The sequence below is a fragment of the Pelodiscus sinensis genome, chromosome 3 (genome assembly GCF_052426305.1).
Source record: "Pelodiscus sinensis isolate ZL-2025 chromosome 3, ASM5242630v1, whole genome shotgun sequence".
Classification (NCBI taxonomy): Eukaryota; Metazoa; Chordata; order Testudines; family Trionychidae; genus Pelodiscus; species Pelodiscus sinensis.
In genome coordinates, this window is record NC_143054.1 from 8,469,848 (window position 1) to 8,492,016 (window position 22,169).

The window sequence follows — 22,169 nt, forward strand, 5'->3', positions numbered from 1 at the left end:
GTTCAGATCCCTTCCCTTTTGCAGGCTACTGGCCTCTCTGCCCAGCCCCGGGAGGAACCAGTATCATGCCTGGGTCTGTTTCAGGCCCTGCGCTTACTTTCTTCCATGTAACGCCAGTTCTACACGTTGGTTGTCCCTTTCCACATCCCCTGGGGTCTCCCACGGGGACCTCTCCTTTGCCATCAGATTTCTACTCTCCGGGTCACTTTCTTGCTTCTTTCTGGCTCCAGAAGCTCTCCGTCTCCTCCACTTGCTGGCTGGCCTGATTCGGTGGTTGCTCTGGGGCTGGGGCAGCCATGGACGAAGAAGAGTGGGTGTTGAGCACCCGCCAGATACGGCTGATCAGCGGGGCTGCCGATCAGGTGGCAAGGGGAGGGGCTTGGCGAAGGCAGCGAGCAGCAGGAGGGAGGGGGCAGAGCAGGGGTGGAGCCCCCTGGGGAAAAAATAAAAGTCAGCGCCTATGGTCGCTTGTGAGGCTGGGCCCACCTCCCCTGAAAGCACCAGCCTCCCTGGGACACGTTTGGACCCAGCCGCTGCCTTCCCATCAGTCTGCCGTTGCTGTGCTAACCAGCGAACCTGCTTGCTGGGCTTTGCAGGAGATTGCGCAGATCAACGAGGATAACCTGCCCGTGTACAACCGCTGCGCCCTCTACGCCCTCGGTGCCGCCTACCTGAACCTGATCAGCCAGCTCACCACGGTGCCCGCCTTCTGCCAGCACATCCATGAGGTCAGTGCGGGCGCCCCCCCCCCCCCGCGCTCCTCAGGGCACGGAGCCAGCGGCCAGCTCGTCCCTGCGCGGGGGGCGGTCAGGAGATCGGGCTCTCCATGGGCGACGTGGAGCATGGTTACCTCACCAGATCCAGGGCTCAGGGAACACCAGAGACTGCCCTGGCCCTAGGCCACCAGGTCAAATCCAGCCCCGGCTGGAAGCCACCGAAAATCTTTCCTGTTGGCTGGAGGGTGTGCAGCGAGTGTGCAGGGTCTCACTCAAGTCTGAGGAGGTGGGTGTCTACCTGGAACCTCCCCCCGCAGGTCGCACTTACTGGCCCCTTGCTGACTGTGTCCGTGGGGAAGCCGAAGCCTGAATCTCTCCCGGCCCCCCACTCCGTGAGGGGTTCGCTCCAGGCCCATCGGGGAGGTGCTGGGGCTTATGCTGACGCTGCCCATGCAGGGCCTGTTTGGTGGGCAGCTAGAGGATTGCTGTCTCCAGGCCTGTCCGTCCGGCCCCTGTTCCCAGCACTCAGCTGGCCTTAAAGAACAAGGAGGCTCGGCTGCAGCAGGCGCCTTCGGTTCCCATGCGGGTTTGATACCTCGTTCCTTTGCTGCTTGGCGGACAAACCACTGAGGGGTTCTCGTCCCTCCCCTCCCCGCTAGGTCCTCGAGGCGAGGCAGAAGGATGCGCTGTACCTCCTCCCCGAGGACGTGTTTGTAGAGACACCCCGGTAAGAACCTCTGCTCTAGAAAGCGCGTGTCCCCCTGGGTTGGATCAGAGAGCGGCAGCTGAAATCCTGCTGCCCCTGTCGGAACCGTCGCCGGCAGCCGGGCCACAGCAAACGGGGGCCCTTTGTCATTCTCCCTGATGGAGCTGCGGGGAAATGTCCCAGTACAGATATTCCCGTTCCCTTGGCGCCTTCGCTGAGACAAGAGCACGTGCATCGGCGCTCTCGCCGGGGTGGCATTGCCTCCATGCAGAAACGCCAGGGCCCCGTGTCGCTCGGCGGTCAGAGGCGGATCAGGCTGGTTTCTGTGCCCGCCCAGCTGACTTGGAGGGAGGTGGAGCTGTCCCAGTGTTCACCTGGAAACCCTAATGCTCTCTGCATGCCACGGGCTGGTAACCACGCCTGCAACGGGCCAGAATCGTCACCGGCTTTCCTCTCTGTTCGCCCGCACAGGCTGACCAAGGGCCTAGATCACTTAGTGCCCGAGGTCTTCTTCCGGCAGAGCAAGATCAGCGAGGTGCTGGGAGGCAGCGGCTACAATTCAGACCGGCTCAGCACGCCCTACATCCCGCAGCTGACAGGTAGGGGGCGGAGCTTCCCTGCACACTGTGGCCTTTCCCAAGGCAGTGCCCGGCTGGGCAAGAGATGTGGCTCAGATGTTACCTTGCCCACTCACTGTGTGGTGTGGGGACAACTGGGGTGAGAACTCGGGAGACCTTAGCATCCATTCCCGTGCTCCGTCATTGTCTCTCCAGAGAGAGGGTGGCCTAGTAGCTAGAGCATGGACATGGGTTCTGGGAGACCTGGGTTCAAATCCTTGCTGTGCCATAGACTCCCTGTGTGACCTTAGTCAACCCACTTAGTCTTTCTGTGCCTCAGTTTCTCACCTATGCAATGGGGATAACAGCCCTGGCCAGCCTCACAGCTCTGGTACTGCAGCAATAGGCACCAAATCCCTACAGGGGGAAGAATGCAGGGTTTGTTGTGTCTAACCCACCCAAGGCAGCTGCCTCTCCAGCCTCCCTTTGAAAATCTCCAGTGATGTCCACACGCTTCCCTCTTGTGACCCGGACAGCCCCTCCCCAGCTCCCTCCGGGTGTCTCCCCGGACGGGCGAGGCGCTCTGCCTTCCTCACAGGTTGGCTCCCTCTGTTTTCCAGACGAGGATCGTCTGTCCAAGAGGAAGAGCATCGGGGAGACCATTTCTCTTCAGGTCGAGGTGGAATCGAGGAACAGTCCCGAGAAAGAGGAGGTACCGTGTGCTGCCTGCTCCGGCCAGCCTGACAACTGCCCTTCACATTGTGCTGTCTCTCCAGCAGGAGGGGCGGTTTTTATTGGTTTGTTTCTGCGCGTGCCCAGTGTCCTGAGCCGGCCTGATGGGCAAGGGGTGTTTGCTTGGGACAGCCATTGTCCTGTAGAACCTAGGGGGACGGCAAAGCCTTCTTAGATCACGTAGTGTGAACCCAAGCAGAGGCAATTTCCCACCTGGGAAGCTTTTCCTGCCGACGTTTCCCTTGGCCTGTTATTTCTAGCTCTCTCCAGAACATCTGGTCCCCGACACCTGCCCCTGGGTGCTTACACCTTGTACAGTTTTGTGGGCTGCTCCCATCTCCTCCACCGTGGGTGCCGTGCAGACAGCCTGTCTGCGGGGGGCTCTTTCATCTCCCCCCATCGTTCACCGCAGGTTCCCCCCTCTCTCTGAATTCTTCCCACTGGGTCGAGATCTTGGAGAGGACACGCTCCCATCTGCCCCTCCCAGCCCTCTTCCTCAGGTGCCGGACATCTGAGCAGAGGAGAAAGCAAGGGGGTGCACCCCGGAGTGCCGCTCCGGCAAAGAGGAACCGGCCGGCTGCTGCACTCCGCTGCAGGAGGAGGCGCGACGTGCTTCCAGGGGTTTTCCTCCTGGCTGCTGTGGGTGCACCCCCCACCAGTCCAGCATTGCCCCTGGTATGAGCCCCCTCCCCAGGGCAAAGGGGGGCTGAAACCCCCTCTCCGAAATCCCAACCAGGATACTGCTTGCTTTTCCCCTTCCCATCACTCTCATGGACGGTGACTTGACTCCATATTGCCCTGATAGTTAGAGAGACTCAGACCTCCCTGGCGGTCCCAGGATCTTCAGGGACTCTCAGATTTGGCCATAATACAAATCCTCGTTGAGTCTCGCTCGTTAGTGGTTTCGGCTCCACCGAACACGCAGGATCCGGGCGCAGGACACCGACAAAAGACAAGCCAGAGCTTTCCCTGGGGGCTAAACATTTCCACCTCCTGAGCTTCCCCCTCGTCCCAGCAGCTCCTGTGCTAACGCTGCCTACTTAAGTGCTTTGTTTGGGTGCACGGCCGAGCGCGCTGGCTGTGTCTGGGCGCCGCAGGCCACGAGCCACCGAGGAGTAATTCCCTCCTGGTGTGGTCAGCAGGGCGAGGTGAGCCGGCCCCGTGCCCGCCAGTGTCCTACGCACGAGTTATCGTGGCCTGCCTTCCCTCTGCCGGGGCCAGGTAATTAAGGCTTGTGTGCCATCCTTCTGGGGAAGGAGCTACCCTGGGGCTGTGCTCTCCAGCATTTACCTGCCCACAGTGGGCTGCGTTTGGTGGCTTCACTCTCTGAAAGCCACTGCTTTGTGCAGCTGCTTGTTTCTCCTTTGGGCGTCCAAGCTGTCCGGGCTAGGTGACCTCCCATTCCGAGGGTACATCCCAAGTCCCTGCCCTGGGTCGAACGATTCGGGGAGCATTTGTCATGAATCCGGTGCCATCATTTCTTGCCTGCGCAAGGCTCAGGGGTGCTGCCCCCTTTTCCCCCCTGTGAATCCGCCCCTTAGCCAGGCTGGAAGGCAAGGGTGGAGTTTCAGGAGGGCAGGGGGAGCCGGGACGCAGCTTGCTTTTCATCCCGTTGCCTGGGCGCTAAGGGAGCGAGGGGAAAGTGCTTGCATGCCGTGCATGCCTTTCACACCCAGCTGGTGAAGGGAGGGGGCCGAGGAGGAAATCACAGAATGCAGGTCCTTTCCTCTCCCTCCCTGATGGCCCGGGGAGCGGGATGAAAAGCGAGCCGCGTGGCTGCTGCCCCCCCGCCCTCCCGGAGCTCCGCCCTTGTGGAAGACGGAGCTGGGCTGTGGTACGAGCTGCCTAAAGGGAGCCCTGAATCCTCCATCTACCCTGGGCAGTATGCCCCGGAGACAGGGCCACGGTCCAGGGGCTGCTCTCTGGCCGCCTTCTCAAGGCAGGTGGAGGGTCTAGGGCTCCCCGTAGTGGCCCAGGCTCCCTGGATAGCTCTTACTACTGCCCGGCTCTGGCTACTGGGGGCTCAGAAGGGAGCGGGGCTCCTTTGGAAAGGAGGTGGCCCTAGTCAGCACCTTCATAGATTCATAGAGCTTCAGGCCCGAAGGAACCATCGGCCGACCTCCAGTACCACACGGGCTACTCAGCTTCTCCCAGCTACCCCTGTCTAGAGCCCCAAAAGTTATCGCCTCCTAGTGGGTGAGCCCCACTACTGCAGATCTGCAAAGCTGGCTGGCCTCTAGAACCACATGGTCGGCTGTTCTCCCCTTTCGTCTGCTCTCAAGGGCATGCTGCCTGGAGGTGTAATTCTTGTGTTCTTCCCCCACCCCTAGAGAGCCCCGGCTGAAGAGATCACGTACGAGACCCTGAAGAAAGCAATTGGTAAGTAACTGAGTGATTTTCCACAGAACTGAAAGCCAGACAGGACCATGAGACGCTCCTGTCTGACCCGCTGCGTCCCCCAGATGCTGCTGTGTTAAGCCCAAAGACTTGAGCTAGCGCCCAGGGGAAAGACCGAGCTGTGTTAGTCACACTGTGTTCAGAGGCGTAAAACTTTCTCTCTTTCTGGAGTGCTGCTCCGTGAGCATGTCTGGAAACGTCACATTGTGCTCGGTGACTGGCATCCCCTCTCCACAGTGCCAGTGCGGCATGGGCAGTGCAGACTCCACCCCATACCCACAACCCTGCCTGGCCAGTGTGTCTTTAGAGACCCCCATTCGGGCTGGAGAGATGGCCGGCTAATGATCTGAGTGCAGGACCTCTTCAGGTCAAGCCTGATGCTGCCACTGACTCCCTTTCTGGCCTTGGGCATGCTGCTTAAACCCAAGAGTTCTAACGTGTCCTTTGATGTCTGGGTGCCAGAATGAGAGGCTGGGGCGGTGATTTTCCAGGGGTGCTGAGCACCGGCGAACCCGCACCCAGTAGCCGTGCAGCACAGAGCCCTGCTTGCTCTCACGGTGGGGAGGCGCTGCTCTCCAGGTACTCGCTGCAGGGCTCGCAGCAGAGCAGGTGTTCCCCTGAGAGCTGGGCTGGCTTGTGCGTGGCCGTAACCCCCAGAACAGAACAACTGGGACTTGGGGTCTGTATGCCTGGCATGGCCAGAGCCCTTTCCCCATTGCTTCCTCCCTCCTGTGCGCTTTAGTAGACAGCGTCGCTGTGGAGGAGCAGGAGCGGGAGAGGAGGCGGCAGGTGGTGGAGAAGTTCCAGAAAGCTCCCTTCGAAGAGATCGCGGCTCACTGCGGCGCCCGGGTGAGGCTCTGCTTTCGGCACTCTGCCTGCTTGCTCTGCTTTGCCAGGGAGATCACTCAGGCTGGGAGGATGTGCCGGGCCCATCCCGCGGGGTCAAAAAACCAGAGTAGCACAGGCAAAGTGAGGCTCATCACCTGGGTAGTGGCTGATTTGCTCGCAGATAACACCCTACTACTGCTACCCGCTAGCGAAGTTATTCCATTAGCTCAAGGGGCAGAGGCCTATGTTGTAGTGCGTTCTGAGTTCAAAACCTGCTGGTGATGCACGGGAGGGTTTGCTGTGAAAGCACAAGAAGGCGTCCGCTCCCTGAAGCTGTGAGACCTCTGGAATGAGGTAGCCTATGGGAGGAGTGACTGAGTTGGACCTCGCTGCAGTCAGTTCCCCAAAGTCCCTTGTGCCCGAGGGGTAGGGGGTCTCGTTTGTCACGACTGAAATGCAGCCAGCTCAGGGGTGGAGCGGAGCCGCTCTCTAGTAGCATACAGCACCACTGCGCTGCCCTTGGGGACAGGAAGTGGAGAACGCGGCATCCAATTAAAACCACAGGGTGGAGGCCGAACAGAGTTATTCAGCCCGGCACCCTGCTCCTGTGAAACATGTCAGGGAAACATGAGGGACCCTGAGGAGCCTGAAGTCTGGATTCCAGCCTCATACGAAAGCTGGGATCTCAAAGCACCACTCGGGACCATGCTGCAGAGTTGGTCAGTCCAGATGCAGGAGGGAAGCGTGTTACATGCATCACCAGCACAACTTCCTGCTTTACGTCAGTGTCCCATGGAGGAAGTTCATAGACTCCGAGGGCTGGAAGAGACCTCAGGAGTCATCGAGTCCAACCCCCTGTTCAAAGCAGGATCAACCCCAACGAAATCATCCCAGCCAGGGCTTTGTCAAGCCGGGACTTAAAAACCTCTAGGGATGGAGATTCCATCACCTCCCTAGGGAGCCCATCCCAGTGCTTCCCCACCCGCCTAGGGAAATAGTTTTTCCTAATATCCAACCTAGACCTCCCCCACTGCAACTTGAGCCCATTGCTCCTTGTTCTGCATCCATCACTACTGAGAACAGCCTCTCTCCATCCTCTTTGGACCCCCCCTTCAGGAAGTTGAAGGCTGCTATCAAACCCCCCCTCACTCCTCTCTTCTGTAGACTAAACAAGCCCAGATCCCTCAGCCTCTCCTAATAAGTCATGCGCTCCAGCCCCCTCTTCATTTGTGTTGCCCTCTGCTGGACTCTCTCCAATGTGTCCACATCCTTTCTGTAGTGGGGGGGGGGCCCAGAATTGGAGGCAATACCCCAGATGTGGCCTCACCAGTGCCGAGTAAAGGGGAATAATCACTTCCCTAGATCTGCTGGCAGTGCTCCTACCAATGCATCCCAATATGCCATTAGCCTTCTTGGCTACAAGGGCACGCTATTTCATTATTTTATGTCCCCCCATGGTTGTCTACCCTGATGTGCTGCAGCACCATACTCCCTGCTGTGCCCCGCACAAGGACTTGGAGGCTGCAGGCCCAATGTGACCTGTTGGGGCTCGGTGATCGTAACAGCTCTGCCCCGATGTGAAGCCTCGGAATAATGGAATTGTTGTTTGTTTCAGGCCTCGCTGCTGCAAAGCAAGCTGAACCAGATCTTTGAGATCACTATCCGGTGAGCATCAGACCCTTTGGGGAGAGGACAGTCTTGGGGGGGCTTTTAGGACCCCGCTTTGCAGTTGGCAAGAGGGGGAGAGGCTCGTGAACTGCGGTGATGGGTGGCCTGTGCCCTGAGGCACAAGCAGGAGGATGGGAGAGAGGTGCAGGGGACAGCCACGATCTGGCCCGTTCCTACAACTGGAGACGTACCTAGTTCTATCAGGAAACAGGCCCCCTAGAGCTTCAGGCAAGCCGAGAACAGAGGACCGCAGCTGTGCTGCGGGAAGGTGCAGAGATCCTACCGGTGAGTGCAGGAAGGCTAGGCACGAAGGAGGGGAGCAAGGTCAGTCTCTCCATTACATCAGGCCTCACCCTTGTTCCCTTTACCTCCTATCTGCTTCGTATGGTTCTCCCCCGTGTTCCCAGCTCCCCAGAGCTGTCCGTGTCTCAGCTGGGCGGGCGTTGGTCCCCAGCACGTCCCTTTGTCATCTGCAGTTTGGCCCTAATGTGCAGTCACTAGGTTGGATTTGTGTCTTCACGTCGCCAGCTGAGCAGAGATAAACCTTCATCTTCGGTTAACACGGTGACAGGGTCCTGAGTCGGGAGGGGAAATCTTCACAGTGAGCAAGAGTTGGGCAGAACCTGTCTGGGCTGGGCCCTGTGAGAGAGTGTGGAAGGCCACCTTTAACTCTCCTTCTCTGTCTCCGACATTGCAGGCCGCCCCCGAGCCCGTCGGGTACCATCACGGCTGCGTATGGCCAGCCCCAGAGCCACTCCATCCCGGTGTATGAGATGAAGTTCCCAGATCTCTGCGTATACTGAGACCCGACGCGCATGCCGAGAGAGGGCCAAGTCCTGATGCGGGTGGAGCCAGAGGAGGAAGATGCATGTATACAAATGAGTCTCTTGAAGAAATCTGTAACCCTTGAGGAAAGCGCCTTTTGGAGGACTTGCCGGCTTCCCTCTTCCAGAGCCATGTGGCACCCCGTGATCCTCCAGCCATTTACAGAATTCACATGTGTGTTTCTTTGCCACCTTATTTCTTCTCAGCTCGTTTCACCTCTAGGGTTGATGATGCGTGCGACTGAAGAATCTTCATGAAAGAGTTTCAGAGCCAGGACTCCAGCAGGGAGAAGTTGGGAAAGGTGCAGGCATAGCTAGGGATTGGTTTAGCTTCCCTTTTTATTACCAGGTTAGAGGGTTTAGGGTTTTTTTTGGGGGGGGGAGGGAAGGGGGATGTTAGATCTTACCCCAGAGAATTCATTTGGCCTCTTGATGGCCCACTACATCAAGCAAGTCTGTGGCAGCGACAGATATCACTCATGGTTCTCTGCCTGTGGCCAGTTGAAGAGAGTTCTTTCGTAACAGGGTGCTGCTCTCCAAACTTGAGGTCTTCTAGATTTCAAAGCCAGAAGGGACCAATAGGGCCATTTTGCCTGACTTCATGACATAGGCCTCTAGGACTAAGGGGACTTGGACATAGGACCCAAACTTGTTGCAGAAGGTGAATTCTGGTTGCCTTAAGACAGTGCGAAGCCGCCCCAGAGGCAGGCCGACCCAGATGTTAGTCATCACAGTTGGATACCTATTAAAGCATTATTGTTGTGCTGCAGGGTCCTATACATCAGATGTGTAGTTGCCTTTCTGGTAACGTTGCTTTAAGACGACAAAGGGGCTGATTGACAGGTACAATCAAGGCAAACACCCCTAACGTTTCCTACACGTATTGAAAGGGAAATGGCTCCTCTAATGAACCTGCTTGTGTGTGTCTCCCCTCCAGCACCCTGTATGGGGTGAGTGCCTAGAATGAGACCAGCTCAGCCCTATACAGCTAACTGCTAAAGGAGATTCTCTATTAGAGCCAAGCGGCAGGGGATCATGGGCTTTTGAGGGAGGAGGATCCGTTCTGTGATCCCCTAAGGTCTACATTGTAAAGCACCCGGGGAAATCCTTTAAGTCCTAGGTCAGGGCTGGGCAAAACACAGCCTGGGGGGGCTGGATCCGGGCTGCTGAAGATCCTGCTGGGACCCTTAGGCAAGCAGCAGCCATGGTTTAAAGCTCAGTCTCCCCCCCCAACCCAATTCTCAGCTCCTATTGGCTGGAAACAACCAGCCAATAGGAGCTCAGAGATTGGCCTGGGGGCAACGCAAGCCTCTTCCTCCTCCCCCTGGAGCTGAGAGCCATGTGGGGGAACAGCCTGCAGTTTCAAGTGGTCTGGGGCTGCAGCAGGTAGGGAGTCCAGCCTGCCTTGGGGGTGCTGCAGGGCTGCTGGCCAGGAGACACTTAGGTATGCGCCTCCCAGCCACAGCTTGTCTCTGGCACCCCTGCCCCTCCCACACCCCAACTCCCTCCCCCAGCTCACCATCCAAACCCTCTGCACCCCCTTGCCCCAGGTCACATCTCCCTCCCAGACCCTGTACCTCCTCCTGCACCCCTTCCCCAGGCCAGAATCCTCTCCTGCACCCAAACATCCTCCCAGACCCTGCACCCCATTCGTCTGCCCCCGGTCACTACCCAAACCCTCTGCAGCCCGTACCCCCTTTGTCCCCTCTCCCACATCACAATTCGCTCCCAGACTTTGCACCTCCTCCTAGAACCCCTCCCCCAGGCCAGAATCCTCTCCTGCACCCACACCCCCTCCCTGACCCTACACCCCAATCCCCTGACCCAGATGACAACCACCTCCTTCACCCAAACTCCCTCAGACCTCACGCCGTCTCCTGCACTCCACTCCCTTACCCCGTACGCCCTTCTACACCCAACTTCTATCCTAGACCTCACATCACCTCTACAGAAAAGTGCAGCCCTTCACCACCTTCCAAAATCTTGGCGTGCCCTGCCCCTCCAAAAAAAGAAATTATTGCCCAGCCCTGTTCTAGATGGTTAGTGATTGGTTTCATACTTGATTTTCAATAGCCATGGTTCACCAGGGATTGTTTGGTGCAAAGCTGCCTGGGGAAGACCCATGCCCCAATCCTACAGGCCGTGGATTAGCACTGTATTGAAGTGCAGGCAGGATTAAAGTTGGGACAGCTCTGGAGAACCCAGAACCAAGCAGCAGGAGAGGGCTGAAATGGGGCCGGAGCGGAAGGCACATTAACCCCTTGAACACTGGCATTTCCCAGATGCCGGCCCAAAGAGGGAACCTGGAAGACTGTGCGTGTTGCATCAGACAGTTCAGCAGTGCACGGAGTGAAGAGGATGATTCCCTCCACACCCCTTTTCCTAAGACCCCAGTGTTCCTCTGGGGCAGAAATTTCCCACCTCTGGGCTCCGTCTCATTGATCATCAGAATCCTCTGGCACAGGGACCTGAGAGCAAATGAAAACATTCTGTTTTGCACAATTCCAAGCCATTCAAACAGCCCCGGGCTGCCGCAAAACCAGCTGACGTGTGAAAGTGGGGACATTGTGCAGGCAGACGAAGGGCCTGTCATTGGCCAGCTTAAAAACAGGCGTTCCAGTGAGTTTCCCATCCTACCCCCACCCCTGGATTTTCCCTCCAGTTGTTGTGGCTTTATAATCACATCATCTTCTTCCCCAAAATGGTTCCCTGCTCCCTGGGGCTGCAGGAGAGCCCCACTAAACAAGCTCTATTGGTTATGCCAGGGAAGGTGACATTCATAGGCTACGTCTATACTGGCATGATTTTCCAAAAATGCTTTTAATGGAAAAGTTTTCTGTTAAAAGCATTTTCGGAAAAGCACGTCTAGATTGGCAGGATGCTTTTCCGCAAAAGCACTTTTTGCGGAAAAGCGTCCGTGGCCAATCTAGACGCGGTTTTCCGCAAAAAAGCCCCGATCGCCATTTTCACGATCGGGGCTTTTTTGAGGAAAACAGTACTGTGCTGTTTACACTGGCCCTCTTGCGCAAATGATTTGCGCAAGAGGGCTTTTGCCCAAACGGCAGCAGCACCGTATTTCCGCAAGAACGCTGATGATTTTACATGAGATCGTCAGTGTTCTTGCGGAAATTCAAGCGGCCAGTGTAGACAGCTGGCAAGTTTTTCCGCAAATTCAGATGATTTTGCGAAAAACTTGCCAGTCTGCTCACAGTGGTCTCTTCTCCACCTGGACTCTATGGCTGTGTCTAATCTGAGCTTCTGTAGACTCCCTTTCCCACCATACTTCCTAGAGCAGGGCTTTTCGAAGAGCATCCAGTCTTGATTTAAAAATTGTCAATGCCAGAGAATTTACCATGATCTTTGCTAAGTTGTGCCAATGTTTATTACCCTCACTGGTAAAAACGACACTTTATTTGCCTTCTCAATTGGTCTAGCTTCCGCGATCAGCCCTTTGACCATATGAGACTGTTCTCTGCTACATTGAAGAGCCAATTTCTCAATATTTGCTCTTTGCGCTGATACTTACGTACTGAGAGCAAATCACCCCCTTATTTCCCCCCTGTGAAACTAACTAGATTGAGTTCCTTGAGCCTCTCGCCATACAGCAGGTTTTCTGCAACTACACTTAAGTTGTGGCCCTCGGCATGTGCTGTGAGTATCATTGTGGCCCCGGGGGCTTCCAGAGTTGGGTAGCCGTGGTGTAGGAGAAAGAAAACAATGGGAGGTGAAATTGCATTGTTGAAATGGGTTACATTGAGTGGGAACAGCTGGAATGGGAGGAGCCTGTTCCATTAGAACAGGCCGAAGGGTGTTTTTCTGAAAATGGGGATTTGTCAAAAAACATTTTTCAAGAAAAAGTTGTTTTAAATTCAAAACAAAAAACGGGAAAAAAGTATTTCCTTTCAAGGCTGCAAGAAAGCACCCGGTTTGTGGCTACAAAACCAAGAGGGAAGAGCTAAACGTTAAAAAAGTGAGAGGAAACATCATCTTCAAAATTTGTCATTTCTTTCTACTTTTCACGTTTGGGCGTTCCGTCTCTCTAGGTGAGTGAAGATAACACAGGATAACATTTGGACTTCTCTCCCCCCCCCCCCCCCCGCCAAAAAAGGGGTGTGTATGGGTTTTTTTCTCTACCAAAATGAACCAAAACACTTCAAATTGAAATGTTGCAACCCCCCCCTCCCAAATTTGTGCAAACACGTGAACAAGAATCAGGTATTTTAATGTTTCCATTTCAAAAAGAAAAGCCTAGCTAGCCCTGTATGTTAAATAGTGGCTAGCTTCGGCCTTTATGATAGAACTCCTGTCCCACCACAGTATCATGCAATTCCATTCCCATTACTCAGAGAGTCCACCCTTGTGTTCAGAGGGAAGGTGGACCATGTTTGGGACAGCATTTCTGATCCCTGTTTTCCCCCCCTGCTCAGCCCTTGACCTATAGGCTGCCTGGAGGTCATGAGCCTTTTAGAAACAGAGATGCGTGCCTGCTTTCTTCTAGCACAGTGTTTCTCAACTTTTTTTTTTATAAAGTACCCCTTTAAAAAAAAAAAAGTATTCCCAGTACCTATAGTTTTCAGATACACAAAACAATTTTTCTACTGTTGCAACACATTTGTTTAAATGACTTAATTGTAGCTGGGCGGGTGATGAAATGTTTAGGTGTAAAAAGTACAAAAATAATAAAACGCTGTGTAAAACTTAAAACAAACAATCATAGAATCATAGGACTGGACGGGACCTCAAGAGGTCATCGAGTCCAGCCCCCCGCCCTCAAGGCAGGATCAAGCTCCGTCTACACCATCCCTGACAGATGTCTATCTAACCTGTTCTTAAATATCTCCAGAGAGGGAGATTCCACCACCTCCCTTGGCAATTTATTCCAATATTTGACCACCCTGACAGTTAGGAATTTTTTCCTAATGTCCAATCTAAACCTCCCCTGCTGCACTTTAAGCCCATTACTCCTTGTCCTGTCCTCAGAAACCAAGAGGAACAAATTTTCTCCTTCCTCCTTGTGACACCCTTTTAGATATTTGAAAACCGCTATCATGTCCCCCCTTAATCTTCTTTTTTCCAAACTAAACAAGCCCAGTTCATGAAGCCTGGCTTCATAGGTCATGTTCTCTAGACCTTTAATCATTCTTGTCGCTCTTCTCTGTACCCTTTCCAATTTCTCCACATCTTTCTTGAAATGTGGTGCCCAGAACTGGACACAGTACTCCAGCTGAGGCCTAACTAGTGCAGAGTAGAGCGGCAGAATGACTTCACGAGTTTTGCTTACAACACACCTGTTGATACAACCTAGAATCATATTTGCTTTTTTTGCAACAGCAAAAATTCAGTTTTCTCCAAATTTCAGACTTCTCTCGAGTACCCCCAGACTTCTCTCGAGTACCCCAAGGGTACTTATACCACTGGTTGAGAAACACTGGTGTAGCATGCTGAGACTCCAATGAAGGGAAAGGGCATGAGGAAGATATGGAGCGGTGTGTTAACTGAGGCCGCAAAACCAGAGGTGCTGGGGGCTTGGAAATGCTGAGGGGGAGAGAAAGGGGTCAGCTGTTGTGGGGCCCAGCAATTTAAAGGGGCCCAGGGCTCCTGGCCTACTGTGGTAGCGATGGCGGCTGGATCCCTGGGCCCCTTTAAATTGCTGCCGGAGCGCCGCACCGCATGCTTGGTGTGGCTCTGTGGGCTGCGGTGGGGGAAGGGGGAGCACCATGATCCAAGTGGTCCTGAGGGCTGGCTTCTCCCAGCTCTGCCCCTGCCACCTCAGGCCCTGCCCCTTCCGGGGGTGTAGAGCCGCTCCCCCCCCCCCCCACACACAGACACCTTGCTCAGTGGCCTATGGAGGCTGTCAGCCTAGAGCTGTGGCACAAATGGAGCAGTGGTATGGAGACCTAGCAAGGGACTGTCTATGGGGCTGCTGACCCACTGGTGGCAGAGCGCACCCGTAGAAGCAAGGAGTAGGAGTTTCCAGCCCTCTTGGCTCAGCTTGCGCCCAATAGGGTTGCACCACACAATGGTTCAGATGCCAGCCGTTGGTGGATATTGGTGTAGATACAGCCTAGGACTTGTGGTCTACCCAAGGCAAATCAAATCATGAATTGTTTCCTTCCTGGGTCACGGCAAAAATCTTGCATGGGGGGGAGTTCTGTTCAATTGGTCAGGCTAAGTCACAGGGCGCAGATTCTGTGTCTAACAATGTACATGCACGAGAAAGCACTTCCCAGGGTTGGTATTTGTCTGTGCAAATTCAAACATTCATTCCTGCGGAGGTTCGTGCCAGTACTGTTTGGTCGCTGAAACGCGCATGGAGAAATTCACCCAGCTCCAGCAACGATAGGACAAATCCTGAAATGCTGATTTAGTTTTTACATGGCCAACTTCCCATTAAAGGCAAAGGAAGTTTTGCTTCAATAAGGACTTTATGGTTTTGCCCGTTAATTGGCAAGGGTAATAGGAGCACCCTGCAGAAGGGGTTGGAAGGTGGGACAAAAAAACAGAGATGGGACATTGGAGTAGGTGGACAATTGGAACTTCCCATTGCTCCGCCTCTTCCCGTAGGAATTCTGTCTTTGCTCCTCCTCTTCCCTCTAGGCTCTACCCCTTCTCTGCCTCTCTTGTCTCAAGGCCCTGCTCCTGCATTAGCTTAAGTAGCTGAGAGTGATCCTTGAACTTCCTCTAAAACCATGGGGGGGCTGAAACAGAAGGACCCCCCCACTTTCCTCTAGGCTTGCCCCATATCAGTGAACAAGCATGTCTTGTTTCAGCCTGTGGTAAGATGCTTCCACCCTCTCCTTGGAAATAGTTTCCTATATTTGCACTAAGAGTTGCATATGGACACATGATCTCCATCTGTAAATGTCTCCAGCTGTGCATTGTGACTGTACGTACTGTTTAGACCTTGGGAGTATAGACACTGTATATATCTATATTAGATATAAATATATTTCTATAAACCTGGCATAGGTGCATGGGCAAGTTTCCATTTCTGTGTTTCAGGATCAGGAGATCATTTTTGTGTGAGTAACCAAGGGCAGGAATAAGTTGTCTGAGTTGTTAAAGGTCGCGTTTTGGTAAGGGGCCTTGTTGATATTTTCAAGTAAGTCATCTCTGCCCTTTTCAAATAAATGTTAATGTTGCCCTGTTATGGTGTGTTGAGGTTTTTCGTAATGGGAGCACGTCGGTGAGAACCGAGAATATTAACTACCCCCTAGACACTGATTTCTTGGAAACAACAGGAAAAGCAGCAGCTGCTTATTTTTTCCTCTGTGGGTGTGGGGAGGAGGGCATGTTAAAGCTGGAGATGAGCATCAAACTGGGTTTCTTGGACCGGATTCTCCTCCCTTACACTAGATTTACATCCATGCGTTTCCTGACACTGGATTTACACCCGTGCACTTTCACACAAGTCAACAGGCCAGATCCCTAGCTGGAGTAAATTGACATCACCCTCTTGTCTTCTCTAGAGCTATTGCTGATGTATCCTGGTGGAAGTTCTAGTCCAGGAGGGCAAAGAAATGGAACACGTTACTTTCCCCTTCACATAACACAAGAACTGGGGTTCCCCGCATGAAATTAACAGGCAGCAGGTTTAACACAAACAAAAGGCAGTATTTCTTCACACAACACACAGTCAACCTCCCACTCTCTCCCATCTCCTCCTCTCTGTTGGTTCTTCTTTTGCCCTGATTATTAGAGCTGGAAGCCGATCCACTTCTGTCAGGCCAAGCTAGGTTTGTCACCTTTCTAACAGCTGATAACAGGGCACCTAAGTCCTCACCCCTGCTCCGTCTCTTTCCCCAAGAGGCCTGCCCCTGCTCCCCATCTTCCCCTAGGAGGGCCACCCTTCTCCCCTTCTTCCCTGTAGGTCCCACCCCCTTTTCTGCCTTTTTGCTGCAAGTCCCTGCCCCTGTTTTACTTCCCCCAATTAAAAAAAATATCAGGACTTATCAAATAGCATCTGGACACATACGCCGAAAAACCAAACTGATCAGGTGAAAACTGAATAGGCTGAAGGAATTTTGGCACAACGTGAGTGCCCGCCATGCTTGGCTCGGTACAGAGAAGCAAGCGAGTAGCCAGGAGAAGACACAGCCTGATTGCAGGGGGTCTGAAGTATTAGGCCTGATGGGTGGGAGCAAACTGGTCCCTTCCTTTCCCTTAGAGTAGACAGAGCCGGAGCCCATTAGCTATGGTATTCCCACAGAGCCCGATCCCAAGTCCAGGCCTCCACCGATTTCAAAGGCCTTTCTGTGCTCTGGTGATGGGCCTCATCTAAAGAGCTGAATCTCCTGCCTTACAAGGGCCAGGCAATCGCTCATCGACTCAAAACAAAGTAGGCTCGGAAGGGACCTTGAGATGTCTTCAAGTGAAGCCCCCTTATGCGGAGGCAGGAGCAAGTAAACCTCGACCAGCCCTGGCCGGTGTTGGTCCAACTTGGTCTGAAGCACCGCCAATGGCGGGGATTCTGGAACCTTCCTCGGAAGCCTAGTCCAGAGCTCAACTGAAACGTCGGCCATTTCCTGGGTGCAGCTTAGAGAGAGGCAACCATGAATAGCTGCATGAGTGGCCCTCCTTTACCTCAGGAGACCACAGCAGATTGTGACCCACTGGGGTTCCACTTGTCCCCCTCTCCCTCTTGCCCACTGGGGCCCTGGGGCCCCACACTTTCTACTCCTCCCCTTCCCTCCCAGCACTTTGGCCAATGTGCCTGACGTCTCCAGTAATGGTGCTGTTGTAACCCACACACCTATAGGGCTACGTCTAGACTGGCATGATTTTCCGCAAATGCTTTTAACGGAAAAGTTTTCCGTTAAAAGCATTTGCATAAAAGAGCGTCTAGATTGGCACGGACGCTTTTCTGCAAAAGCACTTTTTGCGGAAAAGCGTCCGTGGCCAATCTAGACGCGGTTTTGCGCAAAAAAGCCCCGATCACGAAAATGGCGATCGGGGCTTTTTTGTGCAAAACGAATCTGAGCTGTCAACACTGGCCCTTTTGCGCAAAAGCTTTGCGCAAAAGGGACTTTTGCCCGAACGGGAGCAGCATAGTATTTCCGCAAGAAGCACTGATTTCAGACAGTAGGAAGTCAGTGTTCTTGTGGAAATTCAAGTGACCAGTGTAGACAGCTGGCAAGTTTTTCTGCAGAAGCAGCTGCTTTTGCGGAAAAACTTGCCAGTCTAGACATAGCCCTACTGTGGTTACTGAGCAATGCAAGTGGTACCTAGACCACAGCAACAGTTAAGATCAAGAGACCTCTACAGCATGGGCTGGGAAGCAGCTGGCTTTTAGCTCAGAGGGTAGAGGCTCCTATACTTTGCTTCAAAGGTACTAGGTTCAAATCTGCCCCGTGGTGGTTATACTGTTCTCCTACCACCCTACTAGAAATAACCATTTAGGGTGTGTTTAAGGCTGGGAATATCCTCTGTCTGAAAAGGGATCCGCAGGGGTAGGTTGAGAGTCCAAAACCACTGCTGTCTCCTATCGCCCACTTAGGGCCCTTTGAGCTGACAGCTTAGGAAATAGGCCCCCCCTACTTAATCACTGTGCAGACTGGGCCTTTCTCTTGTGCTGCGTACGTCATTGGAATGCAAAGGAGCCTTGAGAAGTGGAACCTCTCGACCCTAGACCAGAGCTCCCCAGCAAGTGTCTGGGAATTATTTAATGTCCAAAGCGCCACAGTTCTCCTTTGTGTTTCCCCCTTTCCGACGTACCCCTCCCGCCCACGCCGCTCTTCCTACATTCCCCAGTCGGCTGGCGCTTCCAGCGGGTCTCAGGAAGCAGGGTTCGAGAAGCCGTGAACAAGGGCATGCTTCCGCCAGCGCATGTCAACGCTAGACATCGGTTTCTCTTCTCATCCTTCACCCCAAGGCATCAAGAGGGGCAAGCGCGTCTCGTCAGCCCTTGAGAAGTAAATATAACCAGAGAACAGCAAGAGAAGCAGGCTGCTTTGCTGTTAAGTGGATGCGCCTTGTTCAGATCCTCACGCTTGCAGTTAACCACTGTTGTGCTGGAAGAAATAGGTCCCGAGAGTCCAACAACGTGACCCTCTTACTCTGTCACACAAAATGATGACACGAAGCCGGGGCATTCTCATACAGAGACCTCAGTCTTCTTAGTCCCCAGAAGCCCCCTTTGTTATTAGCGGTGACTGTGACATTTGATGATCCGTTAACCACGTTTCAGCAAAAGAGCTGATAGGTGGAGTAGGCATGCAGGCCCTGGGTATTACAGAACCACTGTGGTGTACCCAGTAGAAGTAACGTGAGTGGCTAGAAAGAACAGGCTTCAAGGGTGTTTCCTGCTTCGGAGGTTATAACTGTTGGGCCCAGAAAAACAAGGCTTGGTCAACATTATGCTAAGGAAAGTTAACAAAGGCTAATTTCATAGGCCTCTGAGTATTCTTGACCAGAACCAGAAAAGTGGTTCAGACAGAGGCGTACCCTCCATGTTGGCTTAGGTTATAAAAGTAAGATAAGTGATAAATTACATATTTATACCTACTGCAGCTTGCTTTGGGAACTGGTCAGAAACTCCCTGTTTTTGTTCCCCTTTGCTAATCTTACCTCCCTATTTTTTGCCCTTTGTTCGTACCCGACTCTTTTGTCTCCTTGTTCCTGGTACCCGCCTTTTGTGATTGATAAAGTTGCTGATGCATTATGAAGTGCTTCTGGCCACAATGTATAGTTGGCTAAGATATGCATACATATTAAAAGTTTCTAGAAAGGGGGGTAAGTGGCTTGGGTGAAGAGCTTATGACGCGACGGAACTGCCTTTATAAGCCTGCCTGTTACTAAAATCGGGGCTAATTCTCTTTGGAGACGGGCCGCTCTCTATTGTTGTGTGCACTCTTCAATAAAGAGCTTGTGATTGGACTTTGCTGGTGTTGCCTGTCTCTTTGCGGTCAGACAACGAACTGAGCCGTCTGGGCTAGAGTCCCTGACATAACTATTCCACATTCAAAGTCAGAGATCAACAGCACCAGTTGGGAGCTGTGGTTTCTGAGTTCCTCATTTTCTTCTCCTGCTCTCTCCGTCCCAGGATACAGTTGTCACATCACCATTCTGGCAACATGACTCTAAGACGAGGGGACCCTTCTATTGGCTCCCAGGTCTGCCCTATTGATTTCAGCTGGGGCGACAGCTGCTTACGTCAAAAATGGGTCCACTAATTAGCTCTTCAGATCAGAGGCTGCCTGGTAGTCAGTGTTTGTACAGCTCCTAGCGCATTGAAGCTCTCTCCTTGGTTGGTTCCCCAGGTGGACTTTCATCACCATGGTGAAAACAGTGTCTTTTACACAGCCAGTGCATGAGCCAGGACTCGAATCTGTCAGACTCCCCTGTGCGCTGCCGTACGGAAACCAACTCCACGCGCCAGCTCACCTGGATGGAGGGGTGGCATGGCCACCCTGTCTGCTTGGCTGCCGTGCCGCTGTCTGAACTTTGCCCGGGGGCCCACTCTGTCTATACGGGTCAAAATTCGGGTTTGCTGTGGGCATGCAGCTGAAGGAAGGATGCGGCTGCTGCTCCAAAGCAAGCCAGGCCATGGCAGCCTGGCTTTGGGGCCTGTGCAGCTTGGAGCACATTTAAAAAACCTGGGAGGGAGAAGAGGGGGGCCGGGACGTACACGTCTCCAGCCCTCTTTGTATCTTCCGACCACTTGGTGCCACCATCAAGTATCCAGTTCTCTGGTAGTGTTTGCTGGATTCCCCGCCCGCCAGAAAAGCAATTAACCACCCTAACCGGCCCTGCTTTGATCTTCATGAGGCGGGCGGGGGTGGAGGGCTTAACAATGCTTTGCCTCCTGTGATCAGCAAAGATTGTGGACCCAGCATGGGGAGGCCTTCCTGCCTCTTAAAAACCCTTTGAGAGCCCTCGGCATATCACAGGCCAGAGCTCAGGAATGGTAGCAAGGGACAAAACAGCGCTCCTTCAGACATTCCTTCGGCACATGTGCAAAGGTCATAAAAACCTCTGTTGCTGATGCAGAGAGAAGGGTTGTGTGGGCTAGTGGCTTGAGCAAATGCCTGAGGGCTAGTCGCATCTCTGCCACTGACTCCCAAAGTGTCCTTGGTTGAGTCATTTTGCCCGTCTTTGCCTCTGTTTTCCCCTTTGCAAGATGAGCCTTGTGCTGATTGTGTACTGCCTGTGGGATGCCGGCAGGCTCAGTATAATGAGTGTGGCAGTGTCTCGAGATCCTCAGATGGCAATTCCTAGGAGGTCAAATCATTGTTTAATAATAATGCTTAAGAGATGAGCTAGCCATTGCTGTGCACACTCTGCCTTTCCCTTCCTGCCAGATCAGGGCGACTGGCCGAAAAGCATCAAGAAATCCCTAACTTCCAGTATAAGCCAAACCCAAGACATGGAAGCTCTTTGAAAACACAGCCCTGCCCTGCTTGTCTGAGCAATGACCACCTCAGCCCCCCATTTGTCCCCCACAAGGCCCTTACACATGGGGCCCCCTTCACAGAGGAGGTTGTGAATCCATGAGCCCCTCCTCAACACCACACCCACTGCGATACCAGCCTGCCTGATGTGACTAACTAGATAAGTAGCCAGTAGCCCCTTTAGCTAGCTATTGCATTAATTTGATCTTAGCATTAGGCATGCTAATGAGTGGGCTCTAGTCTAAACCATTTCCCTGTGCCGGTAGCTGGCCTTTTATATGCATGTTCCGATCCCTGCTTCCCTCAGCCTCCCGCCCTCCTTCCTTACACCCTCTGATGTCTTGTCTGACTAGGTTATAAGCTCTATTGGGGAAATTCAGTAGCAGCTTTGTAAAGGTTTCTGGTTCTTGCTCATAGTTGGAGCGGAACTCTCTGACTGGCAGCTTCCCCCCCCCCCGCATGTCCTGGGGTGTTTGCTGCAGAAGACACATGGATAATTGAGTTTAATGGACTGCACCAGCTCTTTGTAGAGCAGGTGGCCAGGGAGGGAGCTGGGGTGGTTGTGGAATGCCAACAGCTGCCGGTCAGTTGCAGGCAGCATCAAACCTGGGACTTCTGCAGCTTAGTGCACAAGCTGCTATGGCAGGCATGTCCAAAGTCCGGCCCGCGGGCCAATTGTGGCCTGTGTTCCGGTTTAATACGGCCCCACAGGTAATTTGGCAATATCTATCTTTTATGGCCCCCAACGAATCCATATGTATTGAGATGAATACATTGTAAAATCTCAGTTAATGTCAGTTGGTCTAAATCAGTTATAAACATATTTGGACACAACATGTATACTTAGTGTTATGTTCCTGTTCATATTTTTTGAACTTAAAAGTTGACAGACAACCTTTATTACCAATAATATGTAATGTACTTTACAATGTTCCTGACATATATTTCAGCTTCCTGGATTTTTCTTTCATCTGGCCTTCAGATATGAAAGGCAGAGTGATTTAACACCTGTTTAGATTTGTCATCCATGTGACGAAATGAAAAGTATGCCGTTTGCAATAAACTTTGCATAAAATAGTTAATTTACATTTAATTTTAATGGTTCAAAGAATGTCAGGCAAAATGGTCGGCCCTCACGCTTGTTCACGTCATCAAATCTGGCCCTCTTTGAAAAAAGTTTGGGCACCCCTGCGCTACGGCATGAGCCACCAAGCTGAGCTAAGAGTATAGAGCAGACTTGTTATTCTCTCTGTAAGTGGTCTCAGTGCCACGAGACCGTGTACAACAGCCAGGAAGTGTGCGAGTTACTTTTGCACTGTGGTAACCACATAAAGAGAGAAATCTGTGCAGAC

The 22,169-nt window shown here is 53.1% G+C and overlaps 1 protein-coding gene across 9 annotated transcripts in view; it reads left to right on the forward strand.

Annotated features, from left to right (window-relative positions):
• Nucleotides 1–12,521, forward strand: part of EFR3B (EFR3 homolog B) — a 161,313-nt gene extending 148,792 nt beyond the window's left edge. For 8 of the 9 annotated variants that reach the window (XM_006116729.5, XM_075923305.2, XM_075923304.2 and 5 more), the window contains 8 exons: nt 597–728; nt 1,376–1,443; nt 1,894–2,021; nt 2,600–2,691; nt 5,042–5,090; nt 5,851–5,957; nt 7,552–7,601; nt 8,302–12,521. In XM_006116729.5, coding sequence (XP_006116791.2) covers nt 597–728; nt 1,376–1,443; nt 1,894–2,021; nt 2,600–2,691; nt 5,042–5,090; nt 5,851–5,957; nt 7,552–7,601; nt 8,302–8,407 — 732 coding nt within the window. In that variant the 3' untranslated portion in view covers nt 8,408–12,521. The remainder of the gene's footprint in view (nt 1–596; nt 729–1,375; nt 1,444–1,893; nt 2,022–2,599; nt 2,692–5,041; nt 5,091–5,850; nt 5,958–7,551; nt 7,602–8,301) is intronic. The other variant, XM_025181494.3, reaches the window with a different exon arrangement.
• The last annotated feature ends 9,648 nt before the right edge of the window (nt 12,522–22,169 follow it).